Consider the following 23,624-nt stretch of genomic DNA (forward strand, 5'->3'; position numbering starts at 1 on the left):
ATTGTAGTTGCAATCAGTGTGGCAGGGAGTCCAAGCTGTTATCAAAGTTCTATGAACTGGAGTTAAATATCCAAGGCCACAAACAGTTAACAGATTGTATTTCAGAATTTTTAAAGGTATTTACATTTTAGAATATGTATTATTTCTGTTCATTAATAAATGCTGTTCTGAGTGGTATTTGTATGTAATGTAGGGCTGGAGATTTAGGTCAGTGGTTCTGCCGCCTGCTTCGCAAGCAGAAGGTCCCGAGTTTGATCCCTGGTACCAAAAAAATAAAAAAAATAAACACCAGTTGCTGTATGTAATGTATAGTTCCACTCTTTCAGCATTTCTGTTGTAAGAATTGTATCTATAATGATTTAAAAGAAAATTACTCAGACAGGTTGCATCTTTGTTTTTGTCAGTTGCAGGTTAGCTTATATATGTTAAATTATGTGTCTATATGATTAAGAACAGTAGAGTAAGGGAATCTAAGGTCTGCTACCATAAAACTAATTCATCTTTTCATTTTAACGAGAACTCTAATGTATTAAAACTGAAATTTTAATGTCAGTATGTTCATTTTAACCCTATCCACTCGGTATTTTTAGTTTCTGCATATTTAGATTTATACAGAGATATAGAAGTGGTTCTCTTTTGTTCTGAGTGCTAAAAGGAAACCTTCGTTATCAAGTTTGAACAGACACATAGCATAAAGGCTTAATACACAGCTTCCTGCCATAAAATGTTTGTGCTTGTCCTGCTCCTAGCTAGCCATTAACATGGTTGAAGGAGACATCTGTTGATTGATTCATCTGAACACTTTGAGTGCTTACTTTGTATCAAGCACTGTTTGAGCTGTTGAGGATGACAAAAAGATAAAATAAGCCTTTATGGGTACAGTGCAGTCTTATGGGTACAGGGGAAAGTTGATAGAAAAAAATGTATAAAATAAATAGTGTGTCAAATATAGTAAGTACTGTGAGAGGAATAAAGCAGGAGGGGGGGGGGTTGTAATAACAAATAAAATGATTCAGTGCAAAAGAGTGAGGAGCGAAACAATCAGGAAGAAGAGTTCCGAGCAGGTGAAATACTGAATACAGAGCTTGACATGAGGATGTGCCTATGGTTAGAGAACAGAGGGGAGTGAGTATGTCTGAAGTGGATAGCAAGGGAGAATGCTAAAAAATGAGTAGTTGAGGTAGCTAAGAGCCATAGCAGACAGACCTAGAGTTGTGAGAGGTTGACTTTTACTGTAAGTGGGATTGAGGTACTAGAAAGGCTGTAAACAAGGAACTATGTACAGTCTGCCTTAACAGGACAGTTGTGGGTGCTGACTTCAAGACTGGTTGAAAAGGAAGGACGAAGGGCAGACAGGAGTGCATGGTAGCCTGAACTGAGGGTTAGTTGAAGCGCTAGATACCATAGTGTTTGGCTCTAAGATACATATTTTCAACATAAAGTGTGTGTGCCAAGTAAGAAGGGGAAGAAGAGTCAAGGATTACTAAATTTTGTGGCCTAACAATGCAGAAGAATGGAGTTGCCATCAGGATTGGGGAGGAGTTTCAAAGTTCAGGCTAAGGGTGGGTAGCTCAGTGGTAGAGCAAACGCCTATCCTGTGGGAGACCTTGTGTTACATCCCCAGCACTAGAATGAAAGAGAAAATGTTTGGCTTTGAGGATGTTCCACTTGAGAGGTGAAGTTCAAGGAGAAGTGAGAGCTTTAACATCCCCAAGGGAATGGGGAAGGACAAGGGGCAAGCACTGAGCCCTGTTCGAATCTTAGGGCGATAGGAACAACAAAGGGAGTGGCAGAGGAATGACCAGGGAGTTAGGAGAAGACAAGTGTGATATCCAGGAAGCCAGGCAAGAAAGTGATGGTACATACTGTATAACTTAGAATAACAGCTACTATTTATTGGTACATTTTAGATATACCTAATGATAACACTCACTCAACATAGGGAATTTGCACCTATACATTATACATCCTGCCTCCTCCGGCCCCGCCTCCACTCCCTTCGCTATGTACAAAAGCTCTGTTTCCATTTTAGAAAGGAAAATATGTAAAGAAATCATTGTCAGGGCCTCAGTGGTGCCACCGCCTGCCTTGAAAACGCAAGGTCCTAAGTTCGATCCCCAGTACTCCCTAATCATTGTCAGCTATTCCACTGGATCTCTCTATGCTCTTGTAGCTCATGAGTGTGGTTCACTAATTTAACCAAATATACACATCTCTATGTAGTTTCTACCCATCTTTTCTTTGTTTTAAAATTAATTTTACATAAAAGTATGCGAGATTTCTTTTTTGAAACCTTAACATTTCTAAAAGCATACATTTTGGAAATGAGCACTTTAAGTGTTATATACAGTTTAGGGAGCTAGTTATTAAATGAAATTATGCCTTCAGCGGTTTTATTGCTTGTTCTGTGTCTTCCATCTTTTGCTTTCCTAAACTAATGTGTCTTATTCCTGATCAGGAAGAAAAACTAGAAGGAGATAATCGATACTTCTGTGAAAATTGTCAAAGCAAACAGAATGCTACAAGGAAGATTCGGCTTCTAAGCCTTCCTTGCACTCTGAACTTGCAGCTAATGCGCTTTGTCTTTGACAGGTAAATTTGTGCATGTAGTAGGGCTTGTTGTCCATCGTGTACTATAAAATGTATAGATTTGCCATATATGAGATGATTAGAATTTGAAACTCTAGATTTGAGAAAGTGATGGATAGAGCCTATGATTTGAAATGTCAGTATTTCATGATTTTATTATAAAACTGCTAAGCCAGCACTACATGACTGAGAACTAGAAAAGTAGGGAATTAACCTAAGAAATTACTAAAAACTACCATGACATTCTACATTATTATATATTCGAAGAAAAATAAATTTGTACTGATTTCAATGTTTGCGTCATCATAGGAGTATATCTTTTTTTTTTTTGGTACTGGGGATCGAACTCAGGTCCTTGCGCTTGCGAGGCAGGTACCGGAACCACTGAGCTAAATCCCCAGCCCGAGGAGTATATCTTGTTTTTGGCAGTGCTGGGCATTCTGCATGCTGGGTATGGGTGAGCATGCTACCATTGAGTTACACCCCTAGCCCCCATATATCTTTAATTTTGTAATTAAAAGCAATGGCAGGCTGGGGATTTAGCTCAGTGGTTATGCTGCCTGCCTTGCTGCCTACCTCACAAGCGCAAGGACCTGAGTTCCATCCCTGGTACCAAAAAAAAAAAGCAATGCAGTTTTGTACTTGTGCATATGTTCTGTGGTTCTGAAATAGAATTGTTATATTTTATTCAAACCTTTTAACCTGTTTATTAATGTTACCAATCATAAAACAGTATTGTTTACTGCTAAGAATACAAGTTGGGTTTTTTTTGGTACTGGGGATCGAACTCGGAACCACTGAGCTAAATCCCCAGCCCAAGCATACAAGTTTTTACATAACATTACTCAGTGAAGTCTAGCTTCTGTTGAGTTTATTAAAAACTGAAATCCCAGTACTCTGGATGCTGAGGCAGGAGGATCACTGCCAGCTCTGAGGCCATCCTGGGCTACACAGGCTGTGTAGTTTTAAGGCCAGCCTAAACTATACAGCAAGGGCCTGTCTCAAACTCTCCCCTGCAAAAAAATATAGTAAGAAAAAAGCTGAGAGCTTACACATTGTTTTCTGATTGTTTTAAATAGAAATATAATGGCCTTTCCTCTTAAATAGGCAAACTGGACATAAGAAAAAGCTGAATACCTACATAGGCTTCTCAGAAATTTTGGATATGGAACCTTATGTGGAACATAAAGGTAATATTTTTATGAAACAATTACATTATAATCTTCAAAAATAAAAAATAAATTAAAATGTTCAAGACTAACCTGTGATCTACTTGTGATGAACATGGAATAGCAGTTCACTGCTATTTCTGTCTGTTAATCTCTGGGAACAAAAGGGGTTTTTTTTTTGGTGAAATTAGATATTTCAATTTTCTGTGAATAAATAGCAAAGATTAGACAGTTTTTCAGTGTCTTCATAATGAAGGGTATAAAAATAATCAGCCAGGGATTTAGCTCAGAGGTGTTGCCTCCTGTCTCGCAATCACAAGGTTCTGAGTTCAATCCCCGGTACCCCCCAAAAAAGAAAAAGAAAAATCAGAAAAAAAGATTTTACTTTACCTTAATCCATACTTGTTACTTATCTGTGATTGCTCGTAAGAGTTCTATCCTACTTCTGTTCACATTTTGTTTGTGCTTCATGGGCCTCACACATGCTGAGTGTGCTACCAATGAGGCTGCACCCCCTGCCCCCCAATTCACATTAAAGAATTTTTTGTCATAAACACTGGCAATAACTATGCTATAATTCTTTTTTTTTTATTTGCAATCATCTATTTTGTTCTTTTTTTTTAAATTAAATTCTTTTATTGCTACATTGTAGGTATACAACACAATTACATTTCTCATTGGGAATTGTACCTTTACATAATGCATCTTGGTTCTTATTTTTTCTGCATTCCTAGCCCTCCCTTCACACCCTCCACCCTTCCCTATTTACAAAGACTTTATTTCCATTTCTCATCATTTTTCCTTTCCCTTCTTTCCTTTCTCATGCCCCTCCCACTACCCCACCCCTTTGGACCTTTTCTTCCTATTTTACATTTTCGATTATTCATTCTAATCATTGGTACATTTTAGGTATACAATATAATGACATTCATCATTGGAAATTTGCACCTTTACATAGTCTCTCTTGGTTCTTATTTTTCACCCTTGTCCAGCCCTCCCTTCAACCCCTCCATTCCTCCCTATTTACAAAGATTTTGTTCCTGTTTTTCCGTTTTCTCATATTAATCCCATTCCCTTCTATTCTTTCCTCTAGCCCTCCCACTTCCTTCTCCTTTGCCTCTTTTCTTCCTATTTCACATTACCTATTATACATTTAGTCCTTATTTACACTTTGTTTCTCACATCAGATAAACTATTCGGAATTTATTCATGTGTGTCCTATTTCACTTAAGAGTATCGCCTCAATGTGCATCCACTTAGCTATAAATAGCTCTAATTTCTCATTTTTTATGGCTGAGTAGTACTCCATTTTATAAAAAACCCACATTTTCTTTATCCAGTCTCTAGTTGATGGACATTTGGGCTGTTTCCAAGTTTTAGCTATTACAAACTGTGCTGCTATGAACATGGGCGCACATATATCGCTGTGGTATGATTCTTTTAATTCTTTGGGGAAGATCCCCAGCAGTGGAATAGCGGGGTCAAATGGGACTTCCAGTCCTAGTTCTTTAAGGTATCTCCATACTGATTTCCACAGTGGTTGCACCAGTCTACACTCCTACCAGCAGTGGAGCAGGGTTCCTCTTTCCCCACAGCCCCGCCAGCATTTGTTATTGGTTGATTTCATGATAGCAGCCATTCTTTATGGAGTGAAGTGGAATCTCAGCGTTTTCATTTGCATCTCTCGAATGACCAGTGATGTTGAACATTTTTTCATGTATTTATTTGCTATTTCTACTTCACTATGCTGTAATTCTTCATAGTTATTCTAGGATGCTGTGTCATAGGCTTTTTTTGCAGTGGTAGGGAGGGTTGTTTGGAGACAGGGTCTCATTATGTAGCTTAGGCTGGCCCTGAACTCAATATTAGTCCAGGCTGGCCTCGAACTCAGTCTTCCTGCCTCAGCTTTTCAAGTGTTAGGATTATAGGGTCTAGTGAAATAATTACTACTTTGCTGGGCAAGTACCACCTGCCTGTAGTCTCAGTACTCTGGAAGCTGAGGCAGGAGGATTGCCTGGGAGCTCAAGGCCAACCCGAACTACATTGTAAGTTCAAGGTCAGCCTGAAGTACATAGTGGAGACCCAATCTCAAAAAAACAAAAAACACTGCTTTTTTGTTTGTTTGTTTGGTTTTTGTACTGGGGATTGAATTCAGGACCTTGCATTTAACCAGCACCACCACTGAGCTAAATCCCGGCCTTGCTTTGTTCTTTTAATAGTCTTCATTTTACCAAAGAGGCTTACTTTGTTAGAAAAATCTTGTTCTTAGCTGTGCATGTTGGCACATACTTGTAATCTCAGAATTTTGGGAGGCTGAGGCAGGAGGATTGTACATTCAAACTGGGCAGCTTAGTGACATATAGTGTCTCCAGATAAACTGGTATGTACCTCAGTGCAAAGGCCTCAGATTCAATCCTCACTCCCCCGCCCCATCATTATTATTTGCATTTTTTCTGCCCTGAGTAGAAGATCTTTGTGCCTGCCCAGTATGCTCTTACTGCTGAGACACACTCCTAACTCCTGTATGTATTATTGCATTATTATTATTATTATTATTATTTTTTGGTACCAGGGATCGAACTCAGGACCTTGCACTTGCAAGGCAGGTGCAGTGCCACTGAGCTAAATCCCCAGCAGTCCTGTATGTATTATTATGTAGGGATTTTGTCCTTTTGCTTAACTGCCTTCTGAGTCTAAAACCATGTGCAACATGTGTATTACTTGTTGAAAAAATGATTGGTTCTAACACACAACTTACTAGTTGCAGTTTTTGTTTGTTTTGGTACTGGGGATCAACTCAGGACCTTGCACTTGTGAGGCAGGCACCAGAAGCTATTTGCAGTTTTAAGAAAATGCACGAGCCGTGGTTGTCCAATCCCTATAATCCCAGAACTCTGGGGAGCTGAGAGCCCAGCCTGGGCAGCTTAGCAAGACCCTGTCTCAAAATAAAAAAATCCGAAAGGGGCTGAGAATGTAGCCAAGTGCAAGGGCTCTGGGTTCAGTCATCAAGACTGCTCAGGGAGCAGAAATAGTGATGAAATAGTTCAAGTCATGTGAAGATTTTTTTTATTGCAAAGGTGGTAATTACCATGTATATCGTCCCCAAATGTTGGTAGTTTCAATACCTATTGCTAGTGAAGTGATTCAATATATTCTGGCTGTTCAATATTGTCAGTATAAATAATTTGTTTGAGATAGGTGTTAATGATGTATTTCTTAGAAAACAATGCAGGTTTCAGTTTTGGTAGTGGTCATGTGGAATTAATTATTAACGGAGTCATACCCTGCCTCTGCCCACATTTTGAGCCTGGGCCTCATATATGCCAGGCATGCACTCTAACCCTGGGCAATACCACAGGCCAGTTTTCTTAAAAAATCATATGTAGTAGGATTGATCTCTTGCACTGGTTTGTTTTTGTTTAAGGAGGCAGAGTCTCCCTAATTGCTGAGAGTTGCCTGGGCTGGGCTCAACCTTTCTGTCTTCCCCATCACTCAGCTTCCCAGAGTCCTTCCATTATAGGAGTGCTCCACCACACCCAGCTTGTTTTAACTTTAGACTCTTCATAAGAATTTTACAGAGTTTATTCTGGGTATGGTGGTGCTATAATCCCAGCACTGGCAAGTGCATACATAGTGAGTTTAAGGCTAGCCTGAACTGCATAGTGAGATGCTGTCTCAAAATAAAAATATTTCTTTCCAGAGCATAAAACATTTATCTGTAGTTGTTTGTTCATCATTGCCAGTATTTTGATGTGTGTATGAAGTGTTACTTTGGTAAAGCACATGAGTGATATGTAATCTGTGATTTGCAGGCTTTTTAAATTTAAGGTGGCACTAGGATGTAAAGTACTTAAGCCAGGCATGGTGGTGCATGCCTGTGATCCCAGCACTCTGGGATGAAGCTGAGGCAGGAGGATCACTGAGTTCAAGGCCGGCCTGAAGTACATAGTGAGGCACTGTTTCAAACAAAACAAAACAAGCTTACTAAGAAATCGAAGTATGGAACCCTTCTAGATTTTTAGGATTATCTCTCCTAACTTTTTTGAATTTTCTTACCTATGCCTGCATTTTCCCCTCAGCTTTAATAAAGCATAAAAGATGAGGAAAATGGCATGATCTTGAGGTATACACAATCTAATATATATGTGTCTTGTGAAATGATTTATGGCAGTGGAGGTAGTTTAAAGTGTCTTCATAAAATGGAAGTTTGTACCCTGTGGCTAACCAGTACCTACACCTTGCACCTGTGTTGTTGTTCTGGTTTTTATTTGCCACATGGGGCATTGAATCTGGGACCTTTGCACTGAGCTGTCTCTGCTCTTATTTATTATTTCAAGAGAGCCTTGTAGAATTGTACAAGAGTTGTACCCTTGGCTCAGGGTTCTTGTCTTTTGCCCAGAGGCATGGGCTACCATGCCTGGCCTGGGCATCAGTTTTGAAAGCAGTTTTTCTTTTTTGGGGGGCGGGGGGCAGATACCTGGTATTGAACCAACTCAGGACTGTGCGCTTGTGAGGCAGGCACGGTGCCACTGAGCTAAATCCCTGGCCCTGAAAGCAGTTGTTCTTGATGACTTAATTCCCTGCCTTTCCCCCCAACCCCTAAATTGTCTATTGTTCTTTCTCTAACTACAGTAGCTTTTCACTTTACATTCATCTGTTTAGTGTGTATAAATTATAATTAATTTGGGAGAGGGTTGAGACAGAGTTTTGCTATGTAGTTCAGGCTGGCCTCAAACTCACAGCAATCCCCCTGCTTCAGCCTCATAAGTGGTGGGATTGTAGTTATGCACCACCACGCCCAGCTTTTCTTGGTTTTTGAGACAGGGTCTGGCAGTGTAGTTCAGGCTGTCCTTGAAGTCACTATGTAGCCCTGCCTGGCCTCAAACTCGCAGCAATCCTCCTGCCTCAGTCACCCGACTACTGGGATTAGAGGCATGTGCCACCATGCCCAGCATCATAATTAGTTTCTGTAACAGAATATGAATTGTTGATTCTTGGTGAATGTATGGCTCAAATAGTTTGTGCAGGACTGAGAATGTTCTAAAGTCAGGTTACCACCCAGTGCCGAAAATTACTGTATAGTTGCCTTTAGTATAATTGTGGAGGGGATGGAGATTCAATATGATAACCTGCTTCAGAGAATGCTTCTCCTGTATTTTGTGAAACTGAAATTTTCTGTTTTAGGTGACATGTTTTGAATTCTATCCGGTGTGGAAAGAATTGTTGTTACTTATTGTTTATTTTCAGGATATAAGAACTATTGTTACCTACAGTTTCCTTTCCATTCTCTCTCCTCCAGATGGGTCCTATGTGTATGAACTCAGTGCAGTCCTCATACATAGAGGTGTGAGCGCTTACTCGGGCCACTACATTGCCCATGTGAAAGATCCGCAGTCTGGCGAATGGTATAAGTTTAACGATGAAGACATTGAAAAGATGGAGGGGAAGAAATTACAACTAGGGATTGAGGAAGATCTAGGTAAAACCTTTAAGTTGTGAGTGACCTTTTAAAATATAAATTCTTTTAACCAGAAATATTTATGATATATTACTATGGCCCATGATTGCTCCAGGGAGTCAAAGATATGCATTTCTTAAACACACAAAATTATTGAATATCTTTTATTAATAGTGCTTGTTTTATTGAGAGATGGTTCCATAATGTTAGGCTTTCAGGAAAGCATGAAGGCAAATAATCAGTTTCCATTTACCAGGTTTATTTTTCATATCAAAGGGGAAAACATTGTCATTAAGCAAACAAAATGATAGTAGTAGATTTCATCTAACAGGATTTTTTTTTTTTTTTTTTTGTACTTGAGATCGAACTCAGGTCCTTGGACTTGCGCAGCTGGCAATGAAACCACCGAGCTAAATCCCTGGCCCTAACAGGATTTTTTAAAAGATTATTTTAGAAAGGATCTCACTATGTAGTTCACGTTGTCCTTGAACTCACTATGTAGCCCAGGCTGGCACTGAACTCATGGCAATACTCCTGCCTCAGGCTACCGAGTGCTGGGATTACAGGCATGCACCCTCATGCCGGGTGGGTTTATATATTGATTCTTCTACACCTAGCTCCTTATGGTCCACAGTTTTTTTGCAACTCGTGCCTACTGTTGCTTCTGTTAGCCATGTTTAAAAAAACTGTTAAGCAGTACCCCATTATATGAACAGAATAGGGTTTTTTTTTGTTTTTTTTGTTTTTTTTGGTACCAGGACTTGGCACTTGCAAGGCAGGCAGTGGAACCACTGAGCTAAATCCCCGGCCCAACAGAATAGTTTTTTAATGGACATTGGAACAGAACACCATGTTATTTTTCAGTGAGAAATGTTATAAACATCCTGTTGTCCCAGGTAGTGGGGTCAGTGGGACCAGCCTGTTACCTTCCTACTAATTCATGTGGCATTCATTCTTAACTAAAAACAAGGTGAAGAAGTGTGACTTGGTGACTCTGGTGGCTAGAACCTCTGGTTATCAGAGAGTGATCAATCCTTTAACTGCCTAGAAAGGGTAATGGCCAGGGATAAAGACAAAAAGATAATAGAGACTTGCATAATTTCATGATATATAGGGGGCTGGGATGTCAGTGCCCCTGAGTGGTCAAAGACAAAGATAAGCTGAGCTAGCCAGTATTTATTGGGTTTATGCACTAATCGGAGGGAGTAAGGATCTTAGGCTGATGAGGAAAGTGAGATGAGCAAAAGCATTTTTATACTGGTGGGAGGTGTTAAACTGATAAGAAATTTGTTTCTCCCCAAGTGAAACATTTCTCCTTTTTAAAATTACTACTTGGTTCTCAAAGAACCTGGATATCTTGTCCTTTAGCATCACAGCATCACCAGATTGAGGCTTCGGCTGTGACCAGAGACAAAACAGTCGTGTTTCTGCATGCTGTAGCCAGCTCCTCCAGGGCAAGGACATTAGGCCTCAGGTAGCCCTAATCATAATTTAATTATGAAATGATTTTTCCCTAAAATAATGGAGAATCGCTCCCAACAACTGGTGACACAAGTTGAATCTATCACTTTTATTGGTGTTTTCAGTAGTAAAATTAATTTTAAAAAGCCACCCCATGGTATAGTAGTGCATGTGTCACCGTCAGTGACCAAAGCCACCTAAGAGTGAGACAAGAATTAACCACCCTGCTGTGAGTGTGTTAAGTAGTTCCACATAATGTAGTTTACAACAATGGAAATGAAATTAAATACACACATGTCACAGGCTGGGCTAGGTGGTAAATGCCTGTCACTGCAGTGCTCCAGAGGCAGAGGCAAGAGGGTTGCCACAAGTTGAGGGTGAGCCTGGGTTAGGTAGTGAGACTGACTCATAAAAAGCTGTGAATGGTGGTGCATGTCTGTAATCCTAGCACACAGGAGACTGAGGCAGGAGGTTATTAAATTCAAGCCCAGCTGGGAGCAGCTTAGTAACCCTCTCTCAAAATAAAATTTCAAAAGTCTGCATTCAATCTCCAGTATCTCCGGCTTCTCACCTCAAAATAAGACCTATGTCTTTTTTTCATAGTACAGTTCTTCTTCCTATCATTTTTGGTACTGGGCATTGAACCTGGGACCTCGTGCATACTGAGTCTGTGTTCCACTGTTGACTTACTCCCTCAGCTCCCGTAGGAGTTTTAAGAAAAGTTAAGAAATGTTTCTTTAAAAAAAAGAAATGTTTCTTCTGCACCAGGCTTTGCTTATACTTAACCCTAGAGAATTTTAGTCTAATATACTAAAATTTCTGTGCCACAAAGCCCTAAAGATAAAACAGTTCTTTAGTATTGAGTGTTGTAAGGATTTAATAAAATACTAAGCGAAATGAAGCTCTGAGAACTGATAGCCCTAGACCTGCTGATAAGTACTCAAACCCAATTTGAAAATCCCTTTCATGTGATGGGCTTTCCATCTTAATATTTTCTACTTGCTACTGAATTTGTAAGGAGTTGTAGCTAATCACCTTGCTCCTTGGCATTTTATGAATACACTTTTATTTAAGGCAGTTTGTCCAGATTTATTCATTTTCTTGACTAAGTTAAATGACTTTTATTTACTGAAATGATTGTCAGTCTAACTTTTAAAATTAAACATCTACATTGTGTTCTTTTACAATTTAAAAACAGTACTAAACCATGTGCTTGTTTACCAAGCTACTCATTAAGAATAAAGCATTACAGGGCTGGGGATTTAGCTCAGTGGTTTCACGGCCTGCTGCGCAAGTGCAGGGAACCGAGTTCGATCCCTGGTTTACCCGCCCCCCCCAAAAAAAGAATAAACCATTACAAGGGTTATAGTCCCATGTTCTCTCCTTAATGATTATGTTAGTCTGAATTAATTCTTTTTTATTTATATTTTTGGTACCAGGGATTGAACTCAGGACCTCACACTTGCGAGGCAGGCGCTTTGCCACTGAGCTAAATCCCTGCTCCTATTAATTCTTCAAATTCGGGACTACTATTGAAATCAACTCTGGAAATGCAGTACTTTTTATCTTTTACAGATGGGATGTCCAAGGCTGTGTGTTTAGCTTAGTGGCACCACGCCTGCCTTGCAAGCACAAGATCCTGAGTTTGATCCCTGGTTAAAAAAAAAAAAAGAAAAGGATGTCTGGGCCAGGGATATAGCTCAACAGCACTGCACCTGCCTGGCAAGTGCAAGGTACTGAGTTCACTCCCCAGCACCAGAACAAAAACAAAAACTGAACAATGGGATGTGTCTGAAAGGGGTAGCCAGTGAAACAGTTTGATAATTGGGTCCCTGTTAAAGTATCTCGGCATGTATTTGGATACTGCTTTTTATCCTCCACCCTCCCCTAAAATGAAATTGTGAGCATTTTAGTTAAATTTTGTTTTGATTTCTGTATTTCAGCAGAACCCTCAAAGTCGCAGACGCGCAGACCCAAGTGTGGTAAAGGGACTCATTGCTCTCGAAATGCATACATGTTAGTTTATAGACTGCAAAGCCAAGAGAAGCCCAACTCAGCCGTGGAAGTTCCAGGTAGTGTATTTTTCAGGATGACATCAGGCAAATATTTCAGCATACCATACTTGAAGGCTAACCACAAGCACCAGATTGCTTTTGTTATGACAAGTTAATAAATACTAATTGGGGCCAGGGATTTAGATCAGTGGTTTTGCTGCCTGCTGTGCAAGTGCAAGGACCCAAGTTTGATCCCTGGTACCCAAAAATAAATAAATACTAATCACAGATTTGCTTTAAGGTAGTGAGCTTTTGAGATAAAGGAGCCCTTATTTCTATTTCTGGAACTATTCCATTTCTTCACCCAAAGAAAGTCAAACTTAATTTTTAAAAAGCCCAAAAGTAATCAAGATATTTGATGTCACTTTGTTCAGTTTATATGATGAAGACTTACACTGGTAGTTTGTCAGTTTACCCAGCTTGCCAGTGTTCCAAGCTCTGATCTGAAATGGTGTTTCTCAGCCTTTGGATGGTTCTGGGTGACTGGTTACGGAAAGCTAGGCAGTGGGAGCAATAACCTGGTGTTACTTGATAGGTTTTTATCTACTACCTTCGTGCTGAGGGTATCCTACAGAAGAGAATACCATATTAAAAATGTGCCACCAAAAGCTTAGCCCACATGCCATGTGATTGAGATAGAGATAAGCTGTTTTTATTTATTTATTTTTTTTGGTACCGGGGATCGAACTCCGGACCTTGCGCTTCCAAAGCAGGGGGTGAAACCACTGAGCTAAATCCCTGGCCCTGTTTTTATTTTCTTTTGAATAGCCTTTCTTCAAGAGCTGGTAGAGCGAGATAATTCCAAATTTGAGGAGTGGTGTGTTGAAATGGCCGAGATGCGTAAACAAAGTGTGGATAAAGGAAAAGCAAAGCACGAAGAGGTTAAGGAGCTGTACCAAAGGTTACCTGCTGGAGCTGGTCTGTAAGATATTCTGGGACAGCACTGTTGCCATTAACTGCCTTGTTTGTTGTGTTCACAAAAATGTGTATGGACAAAACTTTTCCTACCCTTCCTTACAGTCCACTAAAGGAAGCGAATACATTATAAAATTACTGTGTAAAAACAGCAATAACTTGGTGTGTAACATTCCACATAATTTTTGCTACAAAGTTTTAAAAATGGGATGCTGTTATAAATTATAAGGCTTACCCTAGGTTACCACTCTGCATATATGAGCTTTGTAGATTCTTATACTTTGTCAGACAATGATTTCTTTCTAAGGACAAATATGATTGGATCATAATGGGAGCAACTTGCCCGTTCTGTTTTCTTTGCATAGTATTAACTGCCAACCTTTTAAAGAAGTATAATTTTGCTACTTTCAGATTAACTTGATATTTAGTATCAAGTGTTACAGTAAGAGTAGAAAAACTATATATAGCCTATCCTTGATTCCCAGGATTATCCCACATTCTTTTAATGTCTTTATTCAAGTTTATCAAGTGTTTCCAAAAGAACAGCACCAGAAACCAACCAGTATTTTTAAGGGTGATTTATCTTTGGTTGCAATAAATTGTCATTTCACAGGCATGAATTCCCCATATATAAGTCTTATTTACAAAAGAGAGGCAATTTAGACCTGAGTTAGGTAATAAATATTCAAGCATAAATGTACTTGTGGTTTTTGTCTCTTTGATATCTTAATTTTTTTATTACTGGTAAAACGTTAAACCAAACGTAAGTGTAAGTTGCTAAATATGTAAGCATAGCTTTTAGACATTCTTTTTAAGGGCTGAGGGTTTAGCTTAGTGGTAGACTGCATGATTAGCATGCTTAAGGCACTGGATTCAATCCCCAGCATTATAAGTACTATGGAAGGAAAGGAATTCTCTCCAAATAGATTTGCAATTAGACTCTGACCCTTTGTACATTATTACTCTAATTCTATTCAGGGGTTGAAATTATCCCCCAAAATTAGACTGACCTTAATGGGAAATGATTTGGAGTTAACCCGTGATTCACATCTTTAGACTTGTAAGCCTTTGTTCAGAGAAATGGGGGCCTAAGAATCTGGTTTCTTAATTTTTGATATTTTATTAGTAGTGTCATGCATTGAACCCAGGTTCATCCCACTGAGTTACATCTGCGGCCCCTTTGAAATATTTTGAAGGTAATCTCCTTAGGTTGCACAGGGCTTGAATTTTCGATCCTCCTGCCTTAGCTTCCCAGACTGCTGAGATTACAGGCATGTGCCACTAAGCCCAGCTATTCTTTCTGAACTTTATTCACAGTTTCTTATATTCTGCACAAGAGAAAAAGGATTTCATGGATCTCAAGCAAAATACTGCTGTCAGGGCTGGTAGTAGATCACTTTCCTATCTTGCACAAGGCCCTAGATTGGATCCCAGGGCTGAAGGAACGCAGAGAAACAAATGCTCCTGTGAGCTATATGGTCCAATGATGTTTCTTGGCAAATTAACACTGGGCTTCTGGTGGCCTTTTCATTGTATAAGAACCCATGCTTGTGTTTATAGAACATTCTCATAGTATATTTATACTTTTTTCAACTATGAAAATTATATTTTTCAATCTATCACAAACTTACCTCATAGGAAACCTGTGTTGTCCTGTTATAAAATTTTAGTGACCATATTGTTGAGGTGCCAGTGCTTTGATGATGCTTTTTCTAAATTTTGTCTTGTGAACCTAGGTAAAAACTCTTCCTAAAATCTTACCATCACTGGGAACACAAATCCTTTTGGCCTTTCATACTTATATTGACACATGATTCACTTGTCTCTAAAGTGTTTCAAATATTGAGACCATAACTGTCCTGATTTCATAGCTTCTAAAGAAAGTTTGTGTGTTTAAAATCCAGGCTTTTTTTGCAGAGGGGTTGTTTTTTGAAACTGTGATTCACAGTTATTTCTAATATTTCTTGTTGGAAATATTAGTTGCTTTTCTGGTTCCTCAAACTGAAGGTTCACACTATTCTCTATCTCCATTTGGAAACGATAGAGTTCTCCTACCTGGTAAATGCCTACTATGCTTTTGGATAGCAATGCTTAGGTTGTTTACTAAACACTAGGGGGCATGTTGGATAACCCTGCAAGGAGTCTTTCTATAGAGCAGAAACACCAGCAATGTAATATTTTGCTACAAGTAGGGCCTTGTGCTCCAACCCCATGTTCTCGGGGAAGTTCTTCGAGAGATCCATGTAACTATAAGGTTCACATAGAAAGTGGAAAGAGAGACCTGTGTGGCCGAAGCTACTGTTCGTTCCAGGAGTCTCCCACCAAGTGTTATCTGGAACAGTGGTTGATTTAATAATGAGCATGATATTAGATAGAATTATGGACCCAGTCTCTGCTCCCATCTTTCCTCTTACTGTAAAATCAAACATGATTTTTCTATTCCTTGTACTTTGATTTCAGAGGGTGGTTTTTTTTAGCCTGCTTCAAAACCAAAAACAACAGGTTTCACTTGGAAGTTTCCATGTAGAACTCTAATGGGACTGAAAAGTGTTGAATTTACCCACCTGTGAGTCACATTGTTGCTCAGTGGACAGGCTTACGTGATGGCACCCTTGGCCTTGAATTCCTGTACCTGTCATTGGTGAGGAGTGTCTTCTGCCTTTTCATTTTCCTACATTCCTTTTTTTATAAGAGTGGGCTTGATAGGGTTTATTTTTTCAGTTAGCATTGACAGGTATTGGCCTCTTATTCACTGGGGAAACACGAACACCTAGTGAGTTACTCTTGTATATTGCTGTTTCATAACCCTATTTTCTGACCTTTGGGAGTCTGCAGGTTATTCCTAGTTATAATCTATGTCACTGTACTCAGGAAAAGATTTGCTAAGTCTTTTATGTTTATTCTCAGATAGGGGTCATTTATCGTACAGATTTTCAGACACCCAGTGCACTCTTTCCTTGAAGTTTAAACTTGAAAAGTGGCAAATAAAATCGGGACATGTCTTGAAAGTAATTAACAATACCATGAAATAATGTAAGATGCCACAACCTTGTTTCCTGTACTGCATCTTGAAGTTTCCTCTTATGTATATCTTAATGTATAATTAACTTTTTCTGTATCTCTTTTCTTTCAAAAAGCTCAATGCTTCCCTTATCTTTTATACTCATCAACATTCCCTGTGAGGTAGGTAGAAGGCAGGTATTATTATCTTCATTCACAGATAAAAAAACCTTAAGCATAGAGTTTTAAGTGACCTTGCTCAAGTTCAGTTCTTGGTGGCAGAACTTGGGTTAGACATTGGTGTCTTTGGCAGCTCTATGCTCTTCCTGTGAGACTCCCTAGAGCTACCCACCTGAGGGCTCTTTGATGTCCCTTTCAGCCCAGGCATGGGATGAGAGCTCCAAATTTTGACTAGTAAGAATTGAAATGTCTTCACTAAAAGGAGAATGGGAGTTTTGTAGATGTGTGACTCTCAGAGTGTAAAATGGGTCCAGATGGGCTGTGCACTAAAGTGTCTGTCTCAGAACTCATCAGAAGTAGTACATAATATAAATACACAAATTCAACCTCTGTATGTTTTCTTCTATGTTTTATGCTGGGACTCACTGGAAATCTTTGTAAGTAATCAAAGCTGTCCCTTTATCTTTAATTTTTGCTTTTAGAGAACTCTGGGATTCCCTTTCCCCCTGTTAAAACTCATCTTAAAGTGTTTAGTTTTGTTGTTTAATTTTTGCAGCTTCTGAATAGGTGGTAATTCAGTTCTAAGGTGCTGTATCTCGGAACTGGTCCAAAATAAATAATAATGAAGTGACTAGATCATGGATTGGATTTGGGTGAGGGTATAAATACTTAATTGACATCACATTGCTGGGCCTGGTGGCACATACCTGTAAGGGAGGCTGAAGCAGGAAGGTCAATGAGTTCTTAAAGCCATCCTGAGTGACATAACGAGACCCTGTCTGGAAAACAATGACATCCTGATCACGTTGGACACAAAAGTTTTGTGATTGAAATGGGAAGAAATGATGTGGTTTCAGCTGAGGCAGTTAATTTTAAATGTAGATCTCATTTTAATTTTCCAGAGGTATGTCATATGTTTGTGGAAAGTGTTATTGAAAATAATTTATGACATAAATGTGATAGGAAATGAGATTGTGAGATTCACGCGCCAGTGTGGAGTGTGGGTTGTACTTAGCCAACACGAGGTCATGATCGAAGCTCTGCTATGCTGTCCAGCAGGACACTTCTCTCTCCGGACATGTCTTGTAGAATGTGGTGTGTAGCACTGGCCCGTCCTGTAGGGCACTGTGCAGGCTTGTTTGCATACACACACCCCCTACACTCAGTGTGACTTTCTGTCACATGCATCAGACATCTTCGATCAGTGGCTCTTCTGATTTGCTAACTTTGGACAGAGTTTGCATTGTCTGAGGAAAATGACTGTCACTTGGTCCAAAAACTATAAAAATACATAGTTTCTTTTCATCACTGTCTTCTGCAGAGCCCTATGAGTTTGTCTCTCTTGAATGGCTGCAAAAGTGGTTGGATGAATCGACACCTACCAAGCCTATTGATAACCATGCTTGCCTGTGTTCCCACGACAAACTTCATCCAGACAAAATCTCAATTATGAAGAGAATTTCTGAATATGCAGCAGATATTTTCTACAGCAGATATGGAGGTGGTCCAAGACTAACTGGTAACTCAAAATCTCCACTTCTCTGACAAAAAGAGCAATGCATGAAGTCATCATCACATGGTCTTCATGAGTGGGCTTCATAGTGCTTTGATGCAAATCCTCGTGATTAGACCAATATTGGTATACTTTGCAAAAAGGATTTGCTAAGGAGAGTAGAGGAGGAGCATTTGTTTGATAATATTTATTGAGGATTGGTTGTTTGCAAACACACTTTTTCCCCCCATATACAAAATAGGACTTGTCAAAGAAAAACTATCTGTTGATGAAACTATCTGTTGGTGTACACTCCTCAAAGTATTCAGATCTTCATTGATTCCAATTTTGGCTCTGCCATGGTCGTGGGGAACTGGAGCAGTGTATAACTGACTTGCAGATTGATATAAACAAAAGCTGCTGTATTCTGGATTCTTATCTTGAATAGATATAGCTATATATAACCACAAAGTATCTGCAGTCTATTTGGTTCTGGCTTCCTGTCTTCATTTTATTTTATATTATTTTATTGTACTGTATTTTATTTTATTTTACTTTATTTTATTTTTTTTGCCGTACAGGGATTGAACTCACTTGCCAAACAGGCACTGTGCCACCTAGCCACATCCCTGACTCTGGCTAACTGTCTTTAAACATATTTTATGTTTAATGAACAACTAGCAACACAGGTCTCTCTTCAGTCTGTAGAGGAACTAAGGAAATTCCGTGTTCCCTCCACCATCTATCTCCAAAGTTAAATACTTTTTTCTGGTTCTGTATAACTCACCTACCTCAGTAAAATTGGCATTTAACTACACATGCTTCAACGCTTTTCATGTATAGTTTTGCTTTCTAAATTTCTGTTCCAAATTCACAGTAAATAAACTATGCCTTAGGAAAGTTTCAGATTATAATTTTATATGATTTCTAGAGCTTCTGTGCCTTTCAGTCTTGCCCTTCAGTTTTCTCCCCTACTGTTCTGTGCTTTGAGGATCACTTCCACATGAAAGTCAGTACATTTATGGTTGTCTGGTATTCTGGACCCCCCACATCTTAATTATTTGATTCCCATCTTATAGAATTTTTTGGTACCAGGGATCGAACTCGGGTCCTTGCACTTGCAAGTCAGGCGACGGAACCACTGAACTAAATCCCCAGCCATCTTATAGAATTTTCATGTAGACTTTATAATATATTGGACTTTATGGTATAGCTTTAGTATATCATAACATTCTTTCTTTTGTGTAGATAACAATATTGGTGTCTAAGTCACCAAAATAATTTCAGATGTATACCATTTTGCTGTATTGTCATTGTATGAGGTTGTTTGAGCACTTGTCTGTTTTTTAAGTACTAAAACTGGAAGTCTGTGTGAAGGAAGCATAATTTACTTTCTTTTTCCTTTAGTGAAAGCACTGTGTAAGGAATGTGTAGTAGAACGTTGTCGTGTGTTGCGTCTAAAGAACCAACTAAATGAAGATTATAAAATGGTCAATAATCTGCTAAAAGCAACAGGAAAGGGGTATGTTGCACATCATACATTGTTAATGATAAACTGGAAATTTTTAAAGAAGAAGCAACTTAGAATTTATTGAAACTAGATTATTGGGATCTGTCGGAAAGGTGATGAAGTGGGTGGTAAAGCCACAAATAAAGCCAGCCTTACAAAAATTTTTTTCTTGGGTCAAAAAGAAGACTGATTCAGTTCTTTTAAGTGCATTTTATCCAGTAGAGAGGAAGAAGCAGAATGTGGATCTGATGTATGACCAGATTAAGGTAGTGTGACACTGCTCTACCATGGAATTGTGTGTTTTAAAAACATCATGGCGAGCCTGTGGGTGCCCATTGGTGAGGCTGAATAAAGTAGGTGTGTTAACAAATGGAACCCACTGGAATGTCCTGATCAGAAATGTCCAGGGAGTGTGGAATGCAGTGAACCTCCTCAATAGAGTACCTACAAACTCAGGAATAAATGAGATTTTTCTTATCTGGCTTTAATTTACTTATTCTCTCTAAAAAAGGTAAATAAAATTGGCTATTTTGGACAATTCCATAAACAGCCTCCTGCTGTTTATGGGATACATGTGTTTATCTTGAGCATCGCTGTGCCAAGCTAAAGGTACAACTATATAACCCAGCCAAGGTGCCACATGCTATAGCCCCAGCACTCTGTAAGACTGAGACAGAAGGATCCCAAGATTGAGCTCTGGACAACTTAGTGACTTAATAAGATTCTTTTTCATATTGTTTTTATTTTTATGTTTATTTTTTTTTAGTACCAGAGATCGAACTCGGGACCTTTCACTTGTGAGGCAGGCACTGGAACTACTGAGCTGAATCCCTGGCCCTTCATAGTGTTTTTAAAAAAGAGCTGTTAGGGATGTGGCTTTGTGAGAAGGCCTTGGGTTCAATCCCATGAGAGAGTGTGGGGCGTGCTGTACGTAATTGTGGAATAGTAATCAAGTGAAATAAGTGCCCATTTGATGGGTGTGGCTGCCATGAATGAATGTAAATGATTTTTTTTTTGGTACCAGGGATCGAACTCAGGTCCTTGTGCACTTGTGAGGCAGGCAGCAGAACCACTGAGCCAAATCCCTGGCCCTTTTGAATGTAAATGATAGTAACAGATACAGGATAAGGTTAAGGCTGGATACCGAACATTACATATCTTCTAATGTCACAATCTGACTACTATATTTTTCACCCCATTGATTGCCAGGGACAATTGGGCTGATCTGGCTGGCTTTGTGGCTGTCCTTTTTTAACCCTTGCCACTCTGTATTTCATTGTCGTTCAAAGAGGACAATCTTCTTTCATCAAAGGTACAGGAGAGTAGCTGCTTCCCCCCCACCTCCAAACAAGCACTCAAAATGATAGATACCTGCAGTTCAATAGTGAGAGTGAAAATGGCCACAGCCAGAAAATGGGTTAAAAAAATCGTGTGCCAAAAAACAAAACAAAACTGTTGCTGGGCGTGGTGACACATACCTATAGTCCCAGCACTCAGGGGGCTGCATCAGGAGGATCAGGAGGATCGCTACAAGTTCCAGCCCATCTTGGAATACATAGAGAGTTCAAGAGCAGCCTGAACTACATAGGGAGACCCTGTCTCAAAAAAACCAATTTCATTTGGCTGTGGTCTTTCCATGGATAGAAGGGAGGAGAACATTAGGATACATTACTTGTATGCTTTGACATTCCTCTCTTCCATAGTGATGATGGATTTTGGGTGGGCAAATCATCCTTGAGGAGTTGGCGCCAGCTAGCTCTTGAACAACTAGATGAGCAAGATGGTGATGCAGACCAAAGCAATGGGAAAATGAACGGCAACACCTTCAGTAAAGGTAACTTATGTGTAGAAAATTTACCATGAAGTTTAAAATTATTTGTAGTAAATTGGTTTTGCACCTATTTGTGTAGTTATAAACACTTTTTATTAAATCAAAAGCTCTCAAATAGCTAAAGGCAAATAGAATTTTTTTTCTTTCTTTCTTTTTTTTTTTTTTGGTGCTGGGGATCGAACTGAGGTCCTTGTGCTTGCACAGCAGGCGGTGAAACCACTGAGCTAAATCCCCAGCCCAATAGAATATATTTTTAAGCTACTGAAATTCAGCAAAGACTGTGCAGCTCCCATATGAAATTCTCCTTCATTACTAGTCATTCTCTGGGCCCAAGCTCTATCTAGTTAATCATATGCAAAATTAATATTAATTCTACTCCAGGCTAAACCTTTGAGGAATGGTGAGTCTGCTGCAAACCACAGTGTATTGCAAACTCAGGACTTCTACCCGCACTGACAGGCTGAACTTCTACATGCAGGTCAGGTGCATCCATCGCATATCACCCAGGAGGGAGGGGCATCTTTGGATAACTTTTTCCTTGCAAGTTATTTGGCAATACCTGAGTTACAATGCCTGAAGCCCTGCTTTTGGATAAGAAATTGTTACTATGAATTAGCTACTAAATTTAGGTTTTGTTTTTTTTTTTTTAGTGCTCACAAATTTACATTTTTAGGTTTGATAATAAATTTAGTTTTATAAGGTTATTTTAAGGTATTAGAAGAAATTAAGACATTAAAATTATTTTGAGATTTAGAATGGAGGGCAGTGGGCCAGGGATTTAGCTCAGTGGTTTCGCCACCTGCTGCACAAGTGCAAGGAACCGAGTTCGGTACCCCCGCCCCCCAAAAATAAATAAATAAAATGGAGGGCAGGGAACATAGCTTAGTGGGAGCTAGTGTGAGTGAAGCCCTAGCTCTATCCCCAGGGCCACAAACAAGATTTGAAAGGCAGACCACTTATTTCCTTTGATGAGCCTTAGTAATTCAGAGGTTAGTTACCTCTATGCATCAATCCTGTCACTCCTAATTAGTAATCCGTAAGCATGTATCTCACTAAAGACAAAATTTTCCCTTTTTTTTTTTTTTAATTCATTCATTCTCTCTCTGTCACTTTCTCTCACCGTTGACTACGGTGGACCCTTGACTTAGGAACTCAATTGTTGCCTGAGGGCTGGTTGTACCTCAAGTTGGTTATAAGTTAATATAGCTGAGATCTAGATATTTACCTGGGTTTATGCTATAGATAACCAGAGGCAGATGAAACCTAATTAACCTAAGTTGTTTGTCAGGCTCTCCATTAGTTGAGGGTCCACTGTATTCTCCCAGCCCTATTGGCATTTACATGCATATATTATTTTATTTTGCTTGGTTGCTTCCTTCCTTATTTCTCTTTCTCTTTCTGTCCTGACACTGGCCTTCCCTCTGAGTTATATCCTCAGCCTTTTTTTGAGACCTTGGTCTTAAGTTGCCCAGGCTGGGCTCAAACTTTTGAGATCCTCCTCCCTCATCTTCTCAGAGTGCTGGGATTAGAGACCAGTGTGAGCACACCCAACTTACTTTATTTTTCTTTTGTATGTTTGGTTTTTTTGTTTATTTGTTTGTTTTTTGGTACCGGGGATCGAATTCTGGACCTTCTACTTGTGAGGCAGGCTTGGTGGCACTGAGCTAAATCCTTGGCTCTCATTTGTTTTTTGAGACAGGGTCTCCTTATTTCAGGCTGGCCTTGAACTTGCTCTGTAGCTCAGGCTGACTTCGAACTCACAGCAATCCTCCTGCCTCAGCCTCTCCTCTATTTTACTTTATTTTTATTTTTTTTTCTCTCCTGTATTTTAATATTCCTAACTTTTTAAAGTATACTGTGTTTTTTTACACTTCAGCATTTTATGTCTTATATATTAAACGTAATTATTGGGTTTTGACCTTCCCTTGTCATCCCCCTTCTTTTTAGAAAATTAACACACCCCGA

At 39.3% G+C, this 23,624-nt stretch overlaps 1 protein-coding gene across 2 annotated transcripts in view; it reads left to right on the top strand.

Annotated features, from left to right (window-relative positions):
• Positions 1–23,624, top strand: part of Usp48 (ubiquitin specific peptidase 48) — an 82,757-nt gene that overhangs the window by 28,969 nt on the left and 30,164 nt on the right. Inside the window, exons 7-15 of one of the 2 annotated variants that reach the window (XM_013074360.3) lie at positions 8–116; positions 2,459–2,592; positions 3,697–3,779; positions 9,058–9,237; positions 12,624–12,749; positions 13,500–13,649; positions 18,148–18,345; positions 19,726–19,840; positions 21,532–21,662. In XM_013074360.3, coding sequence (XP_012929814.2) covers positions 8–116; positions 2,459–2,592; positions 3,697–3,779; positions 9,058–9,237; positions 12,624–12,749; positions 13,500–13,649; positions 18,148–18,345; positions 19,726–19,840; positions 21,532–21,662 — 1,226 coding nt within the window. Of the gene's footprint in view, positions 1–7; positions 117–2,458; positions 2,593–3,696; positions 3,780–9,057; positions 9,238–12,620; positions 12,750–13,499; positions 13,650–18,147; positions 18,346–19,725; positions 19,841–21,531; positions 21,663–23,624 lie in introns of both variants that reach the window. The other variant, XM_013074361.3, reaches the window with a different exon arrangement.

This window comes from Heterocephalus glaber, unplaced genomic scaffold (assembly GCF_053883595.1).
Source record: "Heterocephalus glaber isolate CG9 unplaced genomic scaffold, H.glaber_assembly_v1.0 deba00001452, whole genome shotgun sequence".
Lineage (NCBI taxonomy): Eukaryota > Metazoa > Chordata > Mammalia > Rodentia > Bathyergidae > Heterocephalus > Heterocephalus glaber.